At 40.9% G+C, this 20,124-nt stretch overlaps 4 protein-coding genes across 8 annotated transcripts in view; 2 read left to right on the forward strand and 2 right to left on the reverse strand.

The window, feature by feature from the left end:
* The first annotated feature begins 2,962 nt into the window (after positions 1-2,962).
* Positions 2,963-5,693, forward strand: rpl34 (ribosomal protein L34). The gene is made up of 5 exons (XM_026299011.1): positions 2,963-3,038; positions 3,423-3,494; positions 3,579-3,678; positions 5,337-5,440; positions 5,565-5,693. Exons 2-5 carry the CDS (start codon positions 3,430-3,432, stop codon positions 5,647-5,649), a joined length of 354 nt encoding a protein of 117 aa, XP_026154796.1. The 5' UTR covers positions 2,963-3,038; positions 3,423-3,429; the 3' UTR covers positions 5,650-5,693.
* Positions 5,694-6,896: 1,203 nt separating this feature from the next.
* Positions 6,897-8,406, forward strand: ostc (oligosaccharyltransferase complex subunit). The gene is made up of 4 exons (XM_026332683.1): positions 6,897-7,101; positions 7,313-7,406; positions 7,496-7,693; positions 7,782-8,406. Exons 1-4 carry the CDS (start codon positions 6,963-6,965, stop codon positions 7,798-7,800), a joined length of 450 nt encoding a protein of 149 aa, XP_026188468.1. The 5' UTR covers positions 6,897-6,962; the 3' UTR covers positions 7,801-8,406.
* Positions 8,407-9,213: 807 nt separating this feature from the next.
* etnppl (ethanolamine-phosphate phospho-lyase) lies at positions 9,214-15,852 on the reverse strand. Its single transcript, XM_026298698.1, has 12 exons — positions 15,783-15,852; positions 15,173-15,332; positions 14,535-14,609; positions 14,231-14,324; positions 13,387-13,503; positions 11,954-12,036; positions 11,523-11,748; positions 10,908-11,062; positions 10,509-10,598; positions 9,806-9,936; positions 9,597-9,667; positions 9,214-9,315 (listed from the first exon to the last, which is right to left on the reverse strand). The coding sequence occupies exons 1-12, from the start codon at positions 15,835-15,837 to the stop codon at positions 9,214-9,216; spliced, it is 1,359 nt and encodes a 452-aa protein (XP_026154483.1). The 5' UTR covers positions 15,838-15,852.
* A 1,165-nt stretch (positions 15,853-17,017) lies between these two features.
* Positions 17,018-20,124, reverse strand: part of col25a1 (collagen type XXV alpha 1 chain) — a 122,935-nt gene continuing 119,828 nt past the window's right edge. For all 5 annotated transcript variants that reach the window (XR_003295158.1, XR_003295157.1, XR_003295156.1 and 2 more), the window contains one exon: positions 17,018-19,879. Coding sequence is in view for 2 of the 5 variants with exons in the window: in XM_026298896.1 (XP_026154681.1) it covers positions 19,853-19,879 (27 nt within the window). In the remaining 3 variants the exon portion in view is untranslated. The remainder of the gene's footprint in view (positions 19,880-20,124) is intronic.

The raw sequence follows: 20,124 nt of genomic DNA on the forward strand, positions 1-20,124 counted from the left end.
CAATGGGATGCACAGACAGTAAATAGTCAATAAATGAGTCTTTTTAAATGGCTGAGTAAATGGATTCCAAAAGACAGAAAGTCTGCCTCGGAGTAAGAACACACGAGCAAGATTGTTCAAAGATTAAGTGGGAGAGACCATTTTAGCTGAAACCCATGGGTGGATGAGAATATTTATTTTAGCAGTAGCTGCAATAAAGGGATGAATTAATAATCCACAGGCAGGACTGAATACTGGAGCGTATGGGCACACTTTGTGAAAGTGAGACCAAAAGCCAGGATATCTGACAGACTGATGCAATACACAGCTGTTAAATGTGAAATATGCACGTGTGCAATCATCCTCAGCAGGCTGGACATTGAACGCCCTGCAAAACTACACAATAAAACAATCCGCATCCTCATTTTACATGTGGCTGATGTGCATTAAAGCAGAATGTATGACCTTCCATAGATTTCTCTGATGGGGTCATAAGATTAGATGAAGTACTGAAAAATAACAAAACAGTCGGCCTTTGTGACCTCAGAGCACTTAACTACTGCAGGACATTTCTACGGAAGGACGAACAGGACAAAAGACTCATATTGATGTGTTTGCTCCATCCCTTATGTCACATTACTAAAAGCAGGAAGGACAACACGTACAGTGTTAAAGTTCACAGGGTTCAAGCAAATAGTAACCTGACACTCCAGAGTCTGATGGGAAGCAGGGCGGCATTGATAATGGCTGAGCGCTGCATCGTCATCAACCCGACACGTGTGGACCAAAAAAAAAAAAAAAAAAAATGGAGGAGGAATGCGCCTGAACAAAAATATATAAAATAAAAAGTCCAAAAATGTTTCATGCTCTGATGTCATTAGGAAGGCGAAAGCAGAGCTGTAATCCTATTTTAATCGCAGTGGATTTATTAAACAGGAGCAGCAGGTTTAAATCTCAGCAGATTACACAGAAGGCCCAAGGAGATGTGGGGTGGGGGGTCGGAGAGGCTTGTGTAATCAAGTGCACTTAAGGTGATATGGTTCATCTTTTCATCTCTGACTAGTCAGAACTGATGGGGGGAAGGGGGTGTGGACATCACGGCATCCTCAGACTGTACAGAATAAAACCCTTTCAGACCACCAGGAAAGAACTGAGATCTCATTTATTCCACTGAGATGAGTTTTTTTTTTTTGTTCTTGTTGAATAATTACTTTTGACAAGATTCAGCCAGACCCCCTGCAGATGTTACCATTTGGACGTGTGTGTGTGTGTGTGTGTGTGTCTCAATCTCTTGGAGTTGGTGCCAATTGTCAGGGACCTCTCATATCACAGGGCTCGTCACATCTGGACTTAATCAAACTGGGCCCTTAACGGATCATGTAGAACAAGTGTCAGCCTGTAGAGGTCATCAGCAACAAAGAGTTTCTGAGTGAGGGCTTCTCACAACTGACATTAAAAAACAGAAAATGATCATTTTAGAAATATACTGTATGTATATGTAAAAGATTGGCAAGCAGCAGGTATGATCATGACTAGGAAGAAAAACATCTCCACAGTGAATTCTGCCTCATGAATTAGGAACATTTCCAGGTGTACTGACTACAAGCTGTGCAAAATAATGAAATTCTCAATGGCAGAACCAAATCCAGCCCAGAAGGAGTTCTGATTAAGTGAAGCTTAAAACCTTGACATTTAGTTTGACTGAAACATGCAGCGCACCAACACAGAGCCTTGTGTTGACACTGAACTTTGCTTTTGCCAAATGCTTCGTGTAAAAAGATGCCAAGCTCACCATCTGTTGGCTGAGCGCAACTGGCAAATGTCTGATTGTGACACATCACCTCTTCGACTGGGAGACATTTTGAGCTATTTCTTTCATTTTGCAGAAACGGTGTGTGTATTGCAGGTTCCACTACCTGGACGTTTAGCAGCAATGCATGCCATGTTCTTTTTGTTCCATAAACACATGTTGAAATGCACTGAGACAACACATATAGATTTTGTGGGCTCTAATGTGAAATTATTTTACCAGATGTACCAGACAGTCTAAAAAAATAATACATTTTTTTTAAGATAATTAATTTTGGGTTAAGTATTTGCATAAAAAGTATTTGTATAGTATAGTATAACATGATATTGATAGTCATGTACATCACTGCTTCCATCTACTGGACAACGTCTGTATCATCATCTCTTTGCAAATTAAATGTACCTGTCATTTCCCTCTCTCCTGCCTGGTGGAAATGGGTGGGTCACAGCTGAGGACCAAACAGAAGAAACATGCCAGAGGCCTTTTCCATGGTGATGAACTCTGTGACCCGTGACAGAAAAAACACAGATGCATCTGCTTATATCAACAAAGTCAGTTCACCGGCAGGTACAGCACAGCAGGTCGGGCATTTCATGATGTAAAATGAAGGTGGCCGTAGTAAACATCATTGATTACACCTGTGGTTTTCCTGCTGGGACATGTCAAAATGAACTCTGAAAATAGGTTAGCACATTATTGCACAATTGCTTCAAGAATTCCCTTGTATTTATTTATTTTTTTAAAAAGACAAAATGTTCACACTTGGCTGAAAATGTGGTGGTTGCGGTTTTTTAAAATTTACATTCTACTTGTTTATATTTTACTTCATTTTGCACTGGTTTCATTGGTTTTATGTAGGAACTAATTAGTGCTATGTGCTTTTGTATGTCATACAGCTGGGAGCTTCAAAATGCTAAACATGTAAATTTTTTATGAATTATTCCAAAGATCACATCCACAGAAGTATAACCATATTAAACGTGTTTGTAACTTTTTAACAGTATTTAGTTTGTTATGACGCTTGCAAGGAAATAAAAACTTATTGACCAATAAAATTAATTAATTCATTTTAGCCATTACATTCCATAACTAATTTTCATCTTTTATTATTTTGATTTTAACTAATTTCGACGTCTCTGTGTAGTGACGCCCATGAACCAGCAGGGGGAAGCAGCAAAACCCTGAGCCTGGAGGAGCTTTAACCTTTAACCCGAGTAGCTCCGTCCTCTTCCGGTTAAGGCGACAGCAGGTATGGCGGCTCCTGCTTTCCTCTCAAACATCAGGGTTTAATAATCCACTGTAATCCTGTGTTTTAGAAGCGGATGTGGCCGAGTTTTAGTAAAGATAATGCTAAGGACATTAGTTAGGTCCCGCACAAGTGATAATTAGAGTAATTACTGAGTTTTTAGGGGCAGTTTAAATACAGGTCCCGGGTCCCCCCTGTGAAGGCCGCTGCCTCAGACTAAATGTGTTAAATCTTATAGAATCAGCGGGTTTGTCCGACAGTAAGGCTCCTGTGGTGTGAGACAGTCTTTCGGCTAAATTGGCTCATTGTTTTGTGTCGTCGTTAGCTTGGCTAGCAGAGTTAGCATCGTCCAGTTTTGACTAACTAAATATCGTGTCTTGGCTCCAGGTTCAAGATGGTGCAGCGCCTGACTTACCGTCGTAGGTTGTCCTACAACACCAACTCCAACAAAACCAGACTGTAAGTAAGCTGGACAGGGACACAGCATCGCAGCATGGCGTGTTTGTGTAACTGTCATAATTGTGTGTTTGTGCTGGGTCACAGATCCCGGACGCCTGGTAACCGTATTGTGTACCTGTACACCAAGAAGGTTGGCAAAGCCCCCAAGTCCGCATGCGGCATCTGCCCAGGAAGACTGCGTGGAGTAAGTGGATCCGCTGGGTTTTAGCTGCATGTGAGGTCTGGAGGGGCTGGTCTCCTTAAATACTGCCACCTATTAACAAAGACTGGTTTATAGAGACTTATAGAGCCTTTACACACCAGGAGCAACACAAATAGATGTTAATAATGTCTCTGTTTTAACAGGATAGAAACAGAAAATGTGCTACATACTATTAATGATATAAAATATTGTGAGGATGTTCTGATAGATAACTGGCAGAGGGTTTCACGTAGTGTGTATCGTCTTCAGATGACAAATTAGGACATAAACACACATTGCTGTCATAACAAAACCCTTCAGCTGCATTTTTCTGTACAGTGTCCTTGTACTTTTTGTGCTAATTTTATGTTGGAGAAATCGACCAGGGGGTGAAAAACAATGGCATTGATGTGCAATGTTATCGGTTTGAAAAATATTGAGGCACGAAGTGTTCGCTCTGGGAGTTTGTCTTTACACCGTTATATACCCGTCTCTAGGAAGAAACAGTGACGATAAACAGTAAAGAGTGAATTCTGTGTTAAGGTGCAGACCAAAACACACCTGGGTCCAGAGACGCAGCTGGACTTTAGTGTCGTCTGTTGTTCAGGCTGCTTTGCATTGATAAAGTCAGGAGTATTGTCTACATCCATTCAGTGACGTTTCTCCCAGCTCTGTTATATCAGTTGATTTCAACAAATCACAGATGAGGCCTGTGTTGTTTTGTGTGTGATAGAGCAAGTGTTGGTCTAAAAGCTGTTCTACTGAATACCAGGTACAGCTAATGTTAGTCATTTGTCTATAATTGGGAGTTTGCAGGTTTATGATAATTTAACAGTAATGCTGAACACATGCTCTTAATGCTGCTTTCTCTGCATTTGGTTGCAGTTGTATTTGCTGAAAGTGCATTTAAGGAATTTGTTTGGAGGGTGATATTGAACATACAGGAATGCAGCTGGAGTTACAAATAGAGTAATAAAATGTAATATGTTAAATAGGTATGATAAATATTAACCTAGATGCTGGTTTTTAAAAGAGTTGTGTTAGATGCATCTAGCACCTGTCCACCCTTTTTATAGTGATATTGGGCCCTTGAGTAATTGACTGTAAACACAGGTCTTATTAACAAGCATTGTCTGAATTAATAGTGAAATGTTCAATGGCCTCACCTCAATGTGGATTTGTTTTTTTTCTTCTACTTGTATACAAACCTTTTATTGATTGTCACAATAAGGGGGATGAAAAATTAAGGTAGATTTCCAAAAACAAATTATAAGGTGGATATTTTATACCTGAAAACAAAAGTGCACAGCAGAGAGAGAATTTTTTTGAGCTCACAGTCAGAATAAGGTCAGAGCATTTTACATATCTAGAAACATAAGTGTGGTACAGCTGCATTCTGGGTAGTGCAAATTTATATACAGGTGAACTGGTTCATACCTTTGACACTAGATGTAGCAGCAGGAGCTGATATTCTCTGTCAGACTGATTCAGTCCACATCTTATGGGTTGCTGCTAAGTGTTGAGTATGAGATGGTGCAAAAAGTAGAGTAGAACATCATAAGCAAGTCCTTTGCTTTTTGAACCTATAACACTCTAGTGGTGTTGTAAATGCCTCCTCAGTCAGTCATGTCCTCACCGTTGCTGTGTTCTCTGTCCGACAGATTCGGGCTGTTAGACCTCAGGTTCTGATGAGGCTCTCCAAGACCAAGAAGCACGTCAGCAGAGCTTACGGAGGCTCCATGTGCGCCAAGTGTGTGCGCGACAGGTAAGAGAAGCTGAAAGACAGAGGACGGTGGTGATATTTGCCATGATAAAAACATACAAACTGGAGAATTGAGTTACTGATGATGCTTTTACATCTAAGTTGTCTGTTTTGTTCTTATTCCCAGGATCAAGCGTGCTTTCCTGATTGAGGAGCAGAAGATCGTCGTCAAGGTGCTCAAGGCGCAGGCACAGAGCCAGAAACTGAAATAAACTGTATTTGTATTGCCACAATAAAAAAATGACAAACAAATCCACTTACTGCTGTGATTTCAAATTCCTTGGTGTCTGTTTGTAAAGAGAATATCTGTGTGACTAGTGTTTGATTCTTGAAAGCCCTGCATCTGACAAATAGGATTTCTTACTTGAATGGGTGTGAAAAAAATAGGATTGTAATAAAATGCTCATTACACTTTTGGATTCTATTTTGCTCTAAAGCAAAAAGGAAATGCCTAACAAAGGTTCTTGATAAGTAACTAATAAAAGTTGAAAAGTACTGAAATACTAGTTGAAATACAACTGGAGCCTAGTGGGAATTATTATGGTGTAAAATTAACAGCTATTTACATTATCAAGTATGATAAGCATCCATCCATTTTCTATACCCACTTATTCCTGCTTAGGGTCCCAGGGATCAGCTGGAGCCTATCCCAGCTCTCTTTGGGTGAAAGGCAGGGGTCCACCCTGGACAGGTCACCAGTCCATCACAGGGCCACATAGAGACAAACAACCTCACACACTCACACTCACTGCTATGGGCAATTTAGAGTCACCAATCAACCTGACATACATGTTTTTGGACTGTGGGAGGAAACCAGAGTACCTGGAGAAAACCCACACAAGCACAGGGAGAACATGAAAACTCCACACAGAAAGGCCCTGATGGGTTTCAAACCAGGAACCTTCTTGCTGTGAGGCAACAGTGCTAACCACCAATCTACTGGTCCTCCCCAATGATAAGTAATTTATCCAAACAGTAACAACCCAGCAATCCAGAAAAAAATACATCCAGTTTACCATCAAATTCAAAACAAAGCATTGATGTTAACATGATTAAACTGGTTAATATTTATAAGAAATAAATCATCATTATCAAATAGCTCAGAACAAGTGAAAGTCAAATACTACAACAGAAGGATTATTCATCATACTGTAAAAACACAGGTTTAAACATGTTCTTTTATTCCAAATAATTAACTGAATAAAAAAGATGAAAAAATCCTTTTTTAAATTCATTCAAGAAAGAGTTAATTACTGTCTCTTTAAGTTGACGTCACACGCAGCCCTTGAGGTTACTAACAAAATTTTAACACTTACCTTATATTGAATGGAAATCTCAGACAAATATATATTTTGTGATTTGTTTAATCTTAAAACAAAGAAATGGTTAATTGAAATTATTATAAATAAAACACTGTCGAACGGATATGAAAAAAAAAAAAAGAAAGTAGTACTTCCGGTACACGTCAACACAGTCGCAGACGTCTCCCAGTCCCGGCAGCAGGCTAGTTGGATCTCTATAAAGCATGGAGACTTTATACAGCATACCGTTTGTTGTGCTTGAATGTCCAAATGTAAAGCTGAAGAAACCGTCATGGCTGCACATGCCGTCGGCCATGACCGTGTACGCCATCGTCATCGTCTCCTACTTTCTCATCACGGGAGGTAAATGTTTGTGCTAAGCTAACATAGCTGCAGGGGGGCTGCACAGCTGGAGCGCTAAGATGTGCGCTTCACCTGTGAAGACGCTGATCTGGTATTTGCTTTGTAATAACGTCAGATATTCAGGGAGTCGCTTGGGGTGGGGGGAGCTTTGTGGTACAGCTGGCTGTTCACCGGGGTCTGACCAATCAGAGCTGTCGTTCTCACCTTGCAGGTATAATCTATGACGTCATCGTGGAGCCACCAAGTGTGGGATCAATGACTGATGAGCACGGACACCAGCGGCCGGTGGCCTTTCTGGCATACAGGTATAACGTGCACCCGAACAGTCCCAGTGCGCGTGCACTAAAGCGCAGAAGTGATGAGTTGTAATGCCGATGCATCCTTGTTGTTCCAGGGTAAATGGGCAGTACATTATGGAGGGACTGGCCTCCAGTTTCCTGTTCACAATGGGAGGACTGGGCTTTATAATCCTGGACCGCTCCAACGCGCCAAACATTCCCAAACTCAACCGCTTCCTGTTGCTCTTCATTGGTTTCGTCAGCGTCCTCCTCAGCTTCTTCATGGCCAGAGTGTTCATGCGCATGAAGCTGCCGTAAGCCCGCGTCTTCATTTACACACCAAACTGGTCTGAGTCAGGTGTGTTATTACTGCGTTTACAAATGTGTCTTTTGTCTCTTCAGGGGATACCTCATGGGCTAAAGACACAGAACTCTTCAGCAAACAGATGTGGATGGACAGAAACAGTAAACAGGCAGATGGATAAAATCTACTTTTAATATAATCAATACCTATTGTGGACTGAGAGCACTGATCTTGCGCAAGAAATTAGACCTGACTGCACTGACAGTCTCACACTGGCTCTGTATTGTCAGTGTTCACTGACTTCTTTTCCTTCTCTTTGTCCAAATGTCCAAACAAATGGGTGCAACAGAGACCACCGGTCTCTTTTTCAGACCTCGTCCTGCATGGTTAGATCAGTACATGTCCTACTTGCAAATTTTGTCACAGTCCCTTGTTAAATCTCGTAAAAATGATCCAAAACGTTAAACATTTTTCGGAATATTTTTACTTTAGTGAAAGAAGCTAGTGGCACTTTGCAGGAGAGAAAGGAAAAGAAGTTTCTGGACACTGCCAGGATGGAGCCACCGATTGGAAAGGAGGAGTAGTACTGTGTGAGTAACAGAGATTTAAGTCTGAATGAGAATTATGATGTATGGTTTTGTAAAGGAATCACTGAGAACGCCTCAAACCTGTCACTGTTGCGTTTTTGTATGAAGTTGTGAAATAAACCTTCCTTTTCAGAGCTTTTTGAAGTCAGTGTATCCTCATTTATTCTGAACATTCAGCATCTGCACACACCTGCAGACATGTATGAAGGGCAGTGATGGATAAAACGAGACTGAATCTCTCAATCAATATAAAGTGAGTTTGTTGAAAGTGGGTCTAAGCATTAAATGGCGCCCTCTGTTGGTCAGTTCTTAACGTTACATGTCTATAGAGATGTCATAAAGTACAGAACCTGAAACCTTCGATCATCCATTAGGCTGTTTCAAAGCATAATGTTCTTGTCAAAACGCACATTTAAATCCACACATTGTCCAGAGACAACATAAGACATCTGATCAAATTAGGGTTTTACAGTGTTTTAAGGCTCCTTTGTGCTTTGCTCTGCACCACACTGTACAGTACACTGGGTCACTTCATGTCTGCTCTCTCCACATTATCAACATATAAACAGTTTGACTTTTTTTTTTTAACACATTGTGACTGATTCACTACAAAATATGTCAAAACCTGTAGAGGTATTGCACATTGTCAAATACAGTGGGCAACGTTTATATGAGTAAAGCTGTGTTTTAATGCTAAAGTCCACATATGGATGTGGCTCAATAAATGCCCAGTGATATAAGACTAAAAATTATAAATCTATAAATTGCAGATGAACTGACTTGATTCCTTCATGTAATTAAAAATACCTGAGAAGACAATTCAATCTAAGAGATATACAGTAAATTATTACAATAAAATGTTTTTCATTAGGTTCCATATTAAGGTCCAATTTGCAGAAAACATGTCTGTTATCAGTTCTGTAGCTAAGTGTTGAGAGCAGCTTTATATCTTGAGGTGTTTGGTTTGTTGACGTACTCCTTGGCTGCGTCCTTTGCTGTGAACCAAACCACTGTGACACTCAAGTCCATTTTCATCAGCCGGCAGCTTGGAATAAATCACAAACAAGGTTGAAATGAAAATCTGGTAAAACATACAGTTGTCTCTCTTTTTCACAGAGGCAAGAAAAAGTGTGTGAACCCTTCGGAAAGATCTGATCTTCATTTAAATATAAATTCACACGATTTATCATCTTCTGCTGAGGAAGCCACCCTGTCAGTGTCCTGTGTTTGCCTTCTTTCTACCAATGATCAGATTTGTTTTGGTCCTAATACAATCTTGGATTTATTGAGTTCTTTTAGGTGTTTGGGGGCCAGAGTCACACTCACCTTTCTTTTATTGCTTTCCTTCTCTTTATTTACTGCGTTGAGCATCTTCAGTCCTATTGCTTCCTCAAGTTCTGGAAACACAATAACACATGACGGACAGATCTTTGAGCAACAGCACGCCATCATTACCCCCTTGGTCCTTTTAAATATTAAAGGACAAAGACAACACTGTTCTCCAGCAATCAGACTACACTACAAGTGTTCGGTACCTGTGAGAATATGGTCCATTTTCTCCACCACCAGGTCAGCGTCCTCCGTGGAGAAGCACATGGGGGGTTTAAATTTGAGCACATTACGGTAGGGTCCGTCAGCACTAAGAAGGATGTGCTGTTCTTTCAATCTGGAACAAAATATGAAATATTGTGCAATTTGTAGTAAATTACAGGAGTAAAGAAGCTAAACAAACAATCCAGTACACAGGTGAGTTTCCATTAAGTTGTGGGAACAGCAGGTTCACCTGACTGGATGCAGCCTGAATGCATGTTATCAAACACACCTAATATTCTGTTGCTGTGATGAAACATCAAACTGTTTGCTGTGAAAAGCTTATGGTAGTTAATATCAATGATCAATATTTGACCTTGTGATATATATGATATGATTTGATGTTTTAACATCCTTGCACAGGACTCTAATCCTGCACCACAGAGAGTCATTTCAACACGGCTGTCATTTCATTAATAACCTTTCAACCAGTGATTAGACCCAGAGGGGGCAGGAAATGTCACTGAACTTTGTGAAAGCGTGTGTGATGCAGTTTTTACTATCTAACTTTGATAAGCATGATGTCTGATATGAGATTATTGTTCTGCACACTGTGCCAAACCTATCACGACTCTGGTAGAACTTTGAGTTTGGGATATCGCCCCGATGTTTAGATTAAGCTTTAAGAGTTCACACACTTCCACTTACTTATATAAGATTTCCTGAGCCTCTGCTGTAGCAGGAGTTAGCTTCAACCTGTCCCTCACGAGCTCCACCCCAACAAAAAGGCCACAGCCCCTGCAGGATGCAACGCCATGGATTTAGTCAGCTCTGACACACAAACAATCATGTGTTCTTCCTCCAAAACACTGTATTATACACCTCAGATGAAACCTTTCCTTAGTAATATTTAGCAGCTGTAAGCCCACAGTAAATGTATCACAGAAACTGAAACTAAAAATATCTTGTTTCACTGTTAAATCACTGACTTATAAGATGTTGTGGAAATTACAGGAATGGTCAGATATAATCAGCAGGATCAGCTTGCGTGCACTGAACCGAGCAGCTGCTGCACATTTGTAACTTTGTGTGTTTGTATTTGTTAACCTGATGTCTCCGACCAGTGGATGCTTCTCTTTCTGCTGTTCCAGCAGATTGATCAGGTATCGCCCCACACGCTGTGCATTGCCCTGCAGATCCTCTTTCACAATAACGTCGAGCACAGCCAGACCGATGGCACACGACACCGGGTTACCACCAAACTGAGAAATACAAAACCCACGCACAGAGGAAAGATTATACCAAAGGTATGACCACACTGATCCCTGCTGTAAGATCACAGGGTGATTCTGAGACATCTCAGACATATAATGTCTTTATGCTGAACTGATAACACAATAAAGGACAAAGAATTGCTCCAACCCTCTGGAACCTCTTATTTTCCCTTCACAGGAAGGGATTTTCCCAGTAATGTGGAAAACAATTGTGTCAGTGTGTTTGGCAAATACGGACAAGAACTGTATGTCAGTGATAAGAGCAGGTCATTAGCATTTGGCATCAGTGTGGATCAAAAAGCAAAGGTTATATACTGTAATGTCTCGTCTCTAGTCTGCCAGTTCTTGTCTTGTCTAATTAATAATGACCCCAAAGCAAAAAGAAAAAAAATAAAGACTTTTATCATATTAAGAGCATCAAACGTAGAGTTCAGCCTAATGCTCTTACTGTATTGAAATACTCCATTCCAGATGACATGAAGGCCTCTGCCACCTCTTTAGTTGTCACCACACATGACATGGGGTGACCATTGCCAATAGGCTTTCCCATGGTGACGATGTCAGGCACAAAGTCCTCTCCCTGAAGCTGGAAGGCCCAGAAGTGGGTGCCCACACGCCCGAAGCCGACTTGGACCTCATCAGCGATAAAAACGCCCCCTGCCTTATGGACGTGACTGCAGGAGGGCAGTAGAGTTAGACAGAGAGAAGAAGTGTGTCAGTTTGTTTTCTGTGAGGTTTCATTAATTGATTCAAGCGTTTTTTGCAGATTATAAAGTTCATTTTGCACGTGTTTGTGAGTTGATTCTAGATTTAAAAAATAAAGCTTTCAGGCACTGAGTACGACAATCAGTGAACCTCTGCTGTCTGCTGAGTACATACTCTGCCACTCGCTGGAAGTAGCCCGCGGGGGGAATGACCTGCCCGCCACAACTCTGCAATGACTCAGCAATAAAAGCAGCGACCTGCACAAGAGAAAAACATATCAGCTGACCCATCTCTCAAAAGCCAGACTGACAAACTGGAAAAGAAGAAATAGAAGAAGAAGAAGAAGAAGTACTTTATTAATCCCCAAGGGGAAATTCAATGCACAGTAATTGTACAATTCCATGTATAAATGCATGTACAATGTAATTAAAAGGGGAGGAGTGCAGGCATTGACCTATAGAGCTCTTTCTTACATAAGTGTGTTTCACTTTGCACCTGGCAGTGCCCGAGATACAATCACGTAACACACAATATCTGTCCTGCATGGACATACTCTTGTACTGAGCATTTTTGACATCTGAGTGAAAGCCGATGCTTGGACACTAGGAGTCCTATTTAACCCTAAAGGTCCATGGTCTGGACACTAGGAGTCCTATTTAACCCTAAAGGTCCATGGTCTGGACACTAGGAGTCCTATTTAACCCTAAAGGTCCATGGTCTGGACACCAAGAGTCCTATTTAACCCTAAAGGTCCATGGTCTGGACACTAGGAGTCCTATTTAACCCTAAAGGTCCATGGTCTGGACACCAAGAGTCCTATTTAACCCTAAAGGTCCATGGTCTGGACACTAAGAGTCCTATTTAACCCTAAAGGTCCATGGTCTGGACACTAAGAGTCCTATTTAACCCTAAAGGTCCATGGTCTGGACACTAGGAGTCCTATTTAACCCTAAAGGTCCATGGTCTGGACACCAAGAGTCCTATTTAACCCTAAAAGTCCATGGTCTGGACACTAGGAGTCCTATTTAACCCTAAAGGTCCATGGTCTGGACACTAGGAGTCCTATTTAACCCTAAAGGTCCATGGTCTGGACACTGAGAGTCCTATTTAACCCTAAAGGTCTATGGTCTTGACACTGAGAGTCCTATTTAACCCTAAAGGTCCATGGTCTGGACACTAAGAGTCCTATTTAACCCTAAAGGTCCATGGTCTGGACACTAAGAGTCCTATTTAACCCTAAAAGTCCATGGTCTGGACACCAAGAGTCCTATTTAACCCTAAAAGTCCATGGTCTGGACACTAGGAGTCCTATTTAACCCTAAAAGTCCATGGTCTGGACACTAAGAGTCCTATTTAACCCTAAAGGTCCATGGTCTTGACACTGAGAGTCCTATTTAACCCTAAAAGTCCATGGTCTGAATGAGACAAAGTGAAAGAAGCAGGAAAAGTAAAAAAAATGTAATAGCAGAAAATGAAACTGGCACCTCCCAAATGTTCTTACTTTGTATTAAAAATAAAAATCCATATGTTTTATTGTCCTCACTCTCATAAACACCAACCCACCCTTCATTCCTTCTGACACTTATATCTGATAACCCAAACAGTACCTTTCCTCCTTTCTTATGGACTTTGTCGATTATTTCTTTGACTTCATCAGCATATGCTGTAGCAGGATCAGGATGGTCCGCTCTGTATTTGCCCCTGTACACATCTGGACTTGGAGCCTGTTGAGGAGACAAGATGAGATCTTTTGTTGATCAGATGTATTTTACACATTAGGCTGTTGAAACCACATCAGTACATGCACCTTTTCATGGCAACATATATATAATGTGGAATTGGAACATCATTTTTATCAAGGTCCTCAGTGATGGAAAATTAGGTTAATTGTGATTTGAATATTCAAAACACCATCATCCTCAAAACCATACAAATGCAAATGTATGTTAAACGTTCTGATCGCATGTTGACTTGTGTGGCAGGATGAGAGAAAACATGAATTTAGTTTTTTTCTTTGACTTGAGTTACCAGCATCTGAGCCGTGGCTTGATTCCTTCAGGCCATGAATAAAATATAGAAGCTGGTGACACTGACTCAACCTCCTTTGGCAGGTAACATCAGAGCTGGATATTCCTCAAACTGCCATATCAAACTACACCAGCGCGTGTTTATAATGACAAAACATCAGCTTGTAAGTGTCAGGGTAAATAAAAAACAGTCAGTTTGGTTGTTCCTAACACTTTCAGACATGACCATGTTGAATTTGTAATGAACTGTACTAATATTTCATGTTTCTCATGTCTTACTGTCTCAGCCTTGTTATCCACATATACACACTTGTCTCCCTGTGAATGCACAGGTGTAGCCTGCCAAAGCCCAGTGGAGCCAGGTGAGTCATGGAGATTTAATAGCAGGCAGGCAGGCAGGCAGACGGGGACAAAAAGCACTCACCACATGGACAAACTGATTGTGCACAGTGTCTGACAGCTGGTGGAACTTGTATGGACTGATGTCAATGAGGGATGAGATGTGGCCATGGTACGCACTGCAAACAACAAGCCAACACAGGCATCAGCTGTAACGTCACCTGAAACATGCAACTATTAAAAGACAAATATATGGACATAGACATATGTTTCCGAAAACTATGGCAGAAAAGCAGTGAATAAAAAGACTTTCACCACTCAGGACTGTTTATGTCATTTGGCTCATGTGGCACAAACCCAGATGTTTTCCAACAATAGCAGGTACTCACTTTTCCAGGGTGATGATATCTTTGTGGCCTGTGTAGTGCCGAGCGAGTCGCAGGGCCAGGTCATTGGCTTCAGAGCTGAAGTTCAAAGAGGCAAGAGTTACCCTGAGTTACTCAGTCACCACAAAATACACAGCAGAAGCCATGGATATCACTCAGACACAGTTTGATGTTCTACTTCTCATTATGAGGCCATTTCAGGTGACACAAGAATTCAACTCTTTCCACAATGTCTCTGTTTTATTCCATGACAAACCAGATGTGTACAGGTAGATACTTTCATTTCTACATTTTGGAAGTATTGGTTCAGTAAAGTTTACGGGTGTCAACACTTTCAGCCAGAGGAATCTTTTCTGCTGAGATATTTGTTTTGTTCGGAGGGAAAACTGACGTGGGTCTCACTTTTAGCTTTTAACGTGCTGTTAAAGGAGAAACCCCATTACTGCTGATCCTAATTTAGTCTAAATATCAGACTTGAAATGGCTACAGTTGTTTCTGTTTATTTTTCAGTGATCACTGTGAGCCTGATATCCATGCGTGTTCGGACCATACCCTTTTATCTTCCAAATTACGGCGCCTTGTGCTTCACAGCAGTTTGCTACGTTGTTTTGGTAACTGAGTGTGAGGAAATGCAGACATACCCAGAGTTGACAAAGTAGCAGACAGACAGCTTGTCAGGCAGTGTGGCCTGCAGTCTCTGAGCATACAGTACAAGGTTGTCATGCAAGAAGCGTGAGTTGGTGTTGAGCAGTTCCATCTGCTGAGCTCCTGCCTTCACCACATCTGGGTGACAGTGGCCCACTGAGAAATAGAAGAAGAAAGGATGCACAAAGGATTAGAACCAGGAGAAAAACATACTTTAAACTGAGGCCTTAAATCATCCGAGTGTGGCGTGAGGTCAGAGGAAAACCTCTCATTGCAACTGATAATTGGAGGCCAGATGCTGAAATAAAAGCCTGTTCTGTGCAGTTGGCCAGGAGACATCCTGTTTCTGCAAAGTCGTGCAGCTTCAGTCTTTTTTAATGAGATGTTTATTACGATGTTTGTTATATGTGCAAATCAGTTTCTTAAGCTCATATACTCTAATGAGACCCAGACCTCCAGCTCTGATCCATGCTCAAACAAGAACCAAACAATTTGAGAACAAGAGAGAACACTTACAGCACGTTTCATGTTTTTTCTGTTAAATGTGGTGGGGGTCATTGACAGTATGTGACAGTAAGTGATATTTTTGCACATATGTGTGTTTACCATGAGCCACATTGTTGATGCAGTCCAAGTAGCGCTGTCCTATTTCATCATACATGTACTGGCCTTTGGCTTGCACTATCTTGATTGGGTCATGGCTGAAGAAGATCTTACAAGACGGCCTGCAAAGGAGTTTGAGTTATCTCTGGGATGTGTGCAAGTGTGCTCCTCAGTCTGCTTTAACTGTTGTATAACAGTAATAAAAAGATAATATGAGTCATAAGTGATTAAAATGCCATAAATTGTAAGACAATATAATGCACCTAAATAAACCACTGCTGTAGTTTGGAGAGTGCATCAAATCTAATTTTATTCCAGTTCCAGTTTATTTGCATATCAGTGTTGAATGAGCTGCTTAACCACCAATATATTAACTAATAAAAACCAAAATAACTACATTCAGAGAGTAAATCTTCAGTTAGTTTGCGACCAGCTCTTTAAAACTCTATATGAAGAAGTTTCACCTGCAACATTCATGTCTGTTTAGAGCAAATGTGCGGAGAAGAGACTTTGCTAAAGTTTACAGGAGAACATCCTGCTGTCAGTAAACACCGTGCAGCTGTTACCTAACACCTGTCCGACGTGTTGGAGACGCGTGGCTTCTCTTACCCAATGTGCCTCCTCCGCAGGTCGATGGTGGCTGTTTTGTCCAAGCTCCCCGCAGACATGCTGCTGTTGCCCTGAGGATCCGCTGCTTCTGCTCCAGCACAAAGAACACGCTCAGCAGCTCACGCCGCTCTCTCGTGCTGCCACCTAGGCGGCTTTATACAGGTGGGACGACCCGCAGGTGTCTCGAGCTCAGTGACGTGTAACAGGTGCACAGGGAAATGCTTTCAACATCTGTCCTACAGCTGTTTAGCGGCGGGGTTTAGGTACCTGTACTTCACCTGCGTATTTCCCTATGGATCCTACTTTATATACACACCGCATATATTGTAGTTTTACTCTGACACGCTGTCTGAATGTATCGTGCCATTTACCTTGAGTATTTCAGGCTTTGCGGTTTTATTCTTCCACTACACGAGCATTTAAAGAAAAACGTGCCTTTTGGTGATTTCTGCTTCTTTCGCATTTGCGTTGGACTAAATTCCAAACTCCAAACTGCACATATTGTAAATATATTGTTGGTTATAGTCGTAACTCTGACCAAGAACAAAAGATTCAGCTCTCACACACACACACACACACACAGCGTGTATTGTTTGATGTATCTGAAAGACTGTTTATTTGGCTCCAACAGTACAGTCATATGAAATATAGTAGTGTGAGAACACAATAAAGGTCTTCAAAGAAATGTCAACGGACTGGGTAAAAAAAAAAAAAAAAGGTTAATACAAATGCAGAACACACACTGAACATATACCACAACTAATAAATGCAGTTGTAGCTCACATAAGTCACGAAGTGGGTTTTGCTTTGCGTTTTTGTGTTTGTAATAAGACTGCATTTTATTTTGGAGAGTGTGTAGCCATATAGGTAGTTCAGTAAGGCTGCAGTTAAAACGGGGAGGGGGGAGGTTGCACAACTACAACTACATGACCAGTGTCCTTCAGCACAAAGCAGAGGGACAGTGGACGTGATTTATCATAAACCAGTGCTTTTATTCTGAAAGGTCAGATGAGTGAAGGCGTGTTACAGGGTGCATGCTAACCTATCTCAGTATTTCAGTGACAATGAGAAATGTTCAGATGCTCTGCTAATGTGTATATGGAAATGAATGTTTTGGCACTCCTGCTAAAAGCAGAACAAACAAAATCAAACAAAACAAAAAAAAAAAATCAATTAAATTAATTAAAAAAAAAAACAGTTTAAAACAGCACCTTGTGAAAACACAGTAACAAAGGCTGGAAATCAAAACACAAAATAATAGTAAAAAAAAAACCACATCAAATCTTTGTAAAAAAGTAAGTAATGGAAATAACACTGTAAAACAAAGACGAAGGGACCAGTTTTGAAGAAACAATAAAGCAATCTAAATTGAGATTTAATGGAAGGTCACTATTTCTATTTGTTTCTGGTGTTCTGCTAAATAAACCTTGTCTTTCCAGGTAGTGGTATACAGGGTAGCATGACTGAACAAATGCAGCTACAGAAAAAACACACTGCTGTGACGTTCCAGCTGCATTTGATGCTACACACATTAACCAAAAGTATAAATTGCACTTCTTGTCAGATGAGCACACATTTTAACAGTACATTAATAATCCACTATACATATATCAAACTACATTCAATGCAAAGAGAGAGAGAGAGAAACGGAGAGAAAAGAGAAAGCGTGAGAAAAAGCTGCTGTCAACACACGAGCCTGTCGACATTCAGCCCATCACTGCTGCGGTTGCTTCTTTTCACAAGGTTATATAAAAGCAGATGATGCTCTTGCTCATGGTAAGGCCATGAGTCTGAAGTAAATGCTGTACCATTTGCAGAACTGTTTCATGACGCCTTAGCATGATGCAAAAAAAAAAATCCTTCAGATCAGCGGTGGGAACTGGTATCAGAAGCCCGAAACAACCGAAAGGAATGCTGTTTACAACCAAAATGCCTTCATTTAAGAAATTATAGAAAAATAAATAACGTACCACTTAAAATACTGAGAGAAATACACAAATATATGCACAAAACTTTAAATTGTTACATACATAAAACCCCAACAACAATAAAGAAACCTGTCGTGTAGCTCCTGCCACTAGTAGAAGCTTCGGCTGAGCTGCTGTTGACCTACTACCAGAAAGCACCATTACAGCCTATACAGATGTCTGTCCACTCTTTCTACTGATGAGATGAACTGTATGGAAATAAATCCACCTGTGGTTGCTGCTACACCACAGCAAATGTTGGTTTTTCACGTCTGCATTACAGTAAAATCATTCATGCATATTTTTAAAGAAGATCTGTGAGTATCAGCTTTACACGGCACCGACTAAGTCAGAAGGCGATTTGAAGGTGAACAACAATAATAAGAAAAGATGAACAAAACAAAACAAAAAAGCTTAATGTTGATCTACTGCTCCGTTTAGTTTTGCTCCATCTAATGTGGAATGTGACATAACTGGTCACTAGTTAGCTTATGGTTTATTAATGGAAACTGATTAACTGACCATTGAAGCTTCTGTATCTTTGTTTGACATGTTTAAGACTGCCTTAATGTGAAGCAGCGGTGCCTGTCTTCAGCTAAATCTGACCTGAACCCTGCATGAAACGAAGCTGCGTGTCCAGCCCTCTTATGCTCCTCTAAAACCATCGACTTTCAATATTGAACAAATCCCATAAGTAATAAATTGTGTACATGCAGTGAACTGACAACACTACAAATAACACCCCATACAACAAGTCCAGAATGAACTATGAACACATCTGTTTCAATGCAGGATGTAATTTTGCATAAACAATGAGCTTCTTCGAAACCATGAGTAAGATCAGAGGCTGCACAGGACGGACGGATGCAGTCTGACTCTGCGGTCAAGCTACATCCTGACCTCCTATAAAAAAAAACAATGCATATGAAAAACAGTGCGCAATGTGTCTATTCAATACTTCCACACACTTGTACAAAATTACTCTTCTGAAATAAGCACAATCCATTAATTAAAAATATGATATAAAGTCATACATTTCTGATAAAGGAATGAATAAAAGATTGAGGCACCAAAGGCTATTATACACAAACAATACACAAATACAATGTTTAAGAATGAGCGCAAAAAAAAAAACCAAAAGTAATAAAGAAAAAAGGTGATTGCATTCTGTCAACGCTCTCAGCAGACCCTGTCAGGAGACGCACACGCTCCCGCTGATCTCTGTGGGACTCCCCCCTTGCAGAAAAATCAGTCCCGTGCTCAGAGGGGGTCTTGAGCAGGCCTGTCCAATCTCAAATCCTTTTGAGCCTGATCAGTGCAGCGAGCCCGCCAAGTTCCCCACTCTTGTCTGGAGACGTGTGGCTGCTGGAGGCACTACCCTGATGATGCTCAGCCACATGGGTGCAACAGTGAAAACCTGCTGATATCATACCCTCTGCAGGCATCACCACAATAAAGCAACAAAAACCACCAAACGGCTTTACGTTCTGGGGACTTTCAGGCTACCAGCCACGGTGTGACTCCCTTGGGAAGATTAAAGGAAAGCAAAAATTACTAAGTCAGAGCTCTGGGTTTGTTTTTTGTTTTATGTTAGTGTTGTTTTTCTTTTTCTGCAGAAGCCGTGACGCAACCACAAAACAGTGACATGTATGTACAATACATTTACGTATAGTTTCAGCACACTACTCATGCTTTGCGGGGTCAGGGGTGCAATGTTCGGTTTGGCGCAGTCTTTTTTCTTTTTTTGTTGTTTTAGTCTTTTAGAAAAT

Source organism: Mastacembelus armatus, chromosome 18 (assembly GCF_900324485.2).
Source record: "Mastacembelus armatus chromosome 18, fMasArm1.2, whole genome shotgun sequence".
Lineage (NCBI taxonomy): Eukaryota > Metazoa > Chordata > Actinopteri > Synbranchiformes > Mastacembelidae > Mastacembelus > Mastacembelus armatus.

Excerpts from the sequence above, each read along its gene's own strand:
- rpl34 (XM_026299011.1), top strand. The coding sequence starts at position 3,430 with ATGGTGCAGCGCCTGACTTACCGTCGTAGGTTGTCCTACAACACCAAC. Across the intron at positions 3,495-3,578 it reads AACTCCAACAAAACCAGACT|ATCCCGGACGCCTGGTAACC; the intron begins GTAAGTAAGCTG and ends GCTGGGTCACAG. Across the intron at positions 5,441-5,564 it reads GCCAAGTGTGTGCGCGACAG|GATCAAGCGTGCTTTCCTGA; the intron begins GTAAGAGAAGCT and ends TCTTATTCCCAG.
- ostc (XM_026332683.1), top strand. The coding sequence starts at position 6,963 with ATGGAGACTTTATACAGCATACCGTTTGTTGTGCTTGAATGTCCAAAT. Across the intron at positions 7,102-7,312 it reads CTACTTTCTCATCACGGGAG|GTATAATCTATGACGTCATC; the intron begins GTAAATGTTTGT and ends CTCACCTTGCAG. Across the intron at positions 7,407-7,495 it reads GTGGCCTTTCTGGCATACAG|GGTAAATGGGCAGTACATTA; the intron begins GTATAACGTGCA and ends TTGTTGTTCCAG.
- etnppl (XM_026298698.1), bottom strand. The coding sequence starts at position 15,837 with ATGTATGATGAAATAGGACAGCGCTACTTGGACTGCATCAACAATGTG. Across the intron at positions 14,610-15,172 it reads TGCTACTTTGTCAACTCTGG|CTCTGAAGCCAATGACCTGG; the intron begins GTATGTCTGCAT and ends TTTGAACTTCAG. Across the intron at positions 14,325-14,534 it reads GATATCATCACCCTGGAAAA|TGCGTACCATGGCCACATCT; the intron begins GTGAGTACCTGC and ends TGTTGTTTGCAG.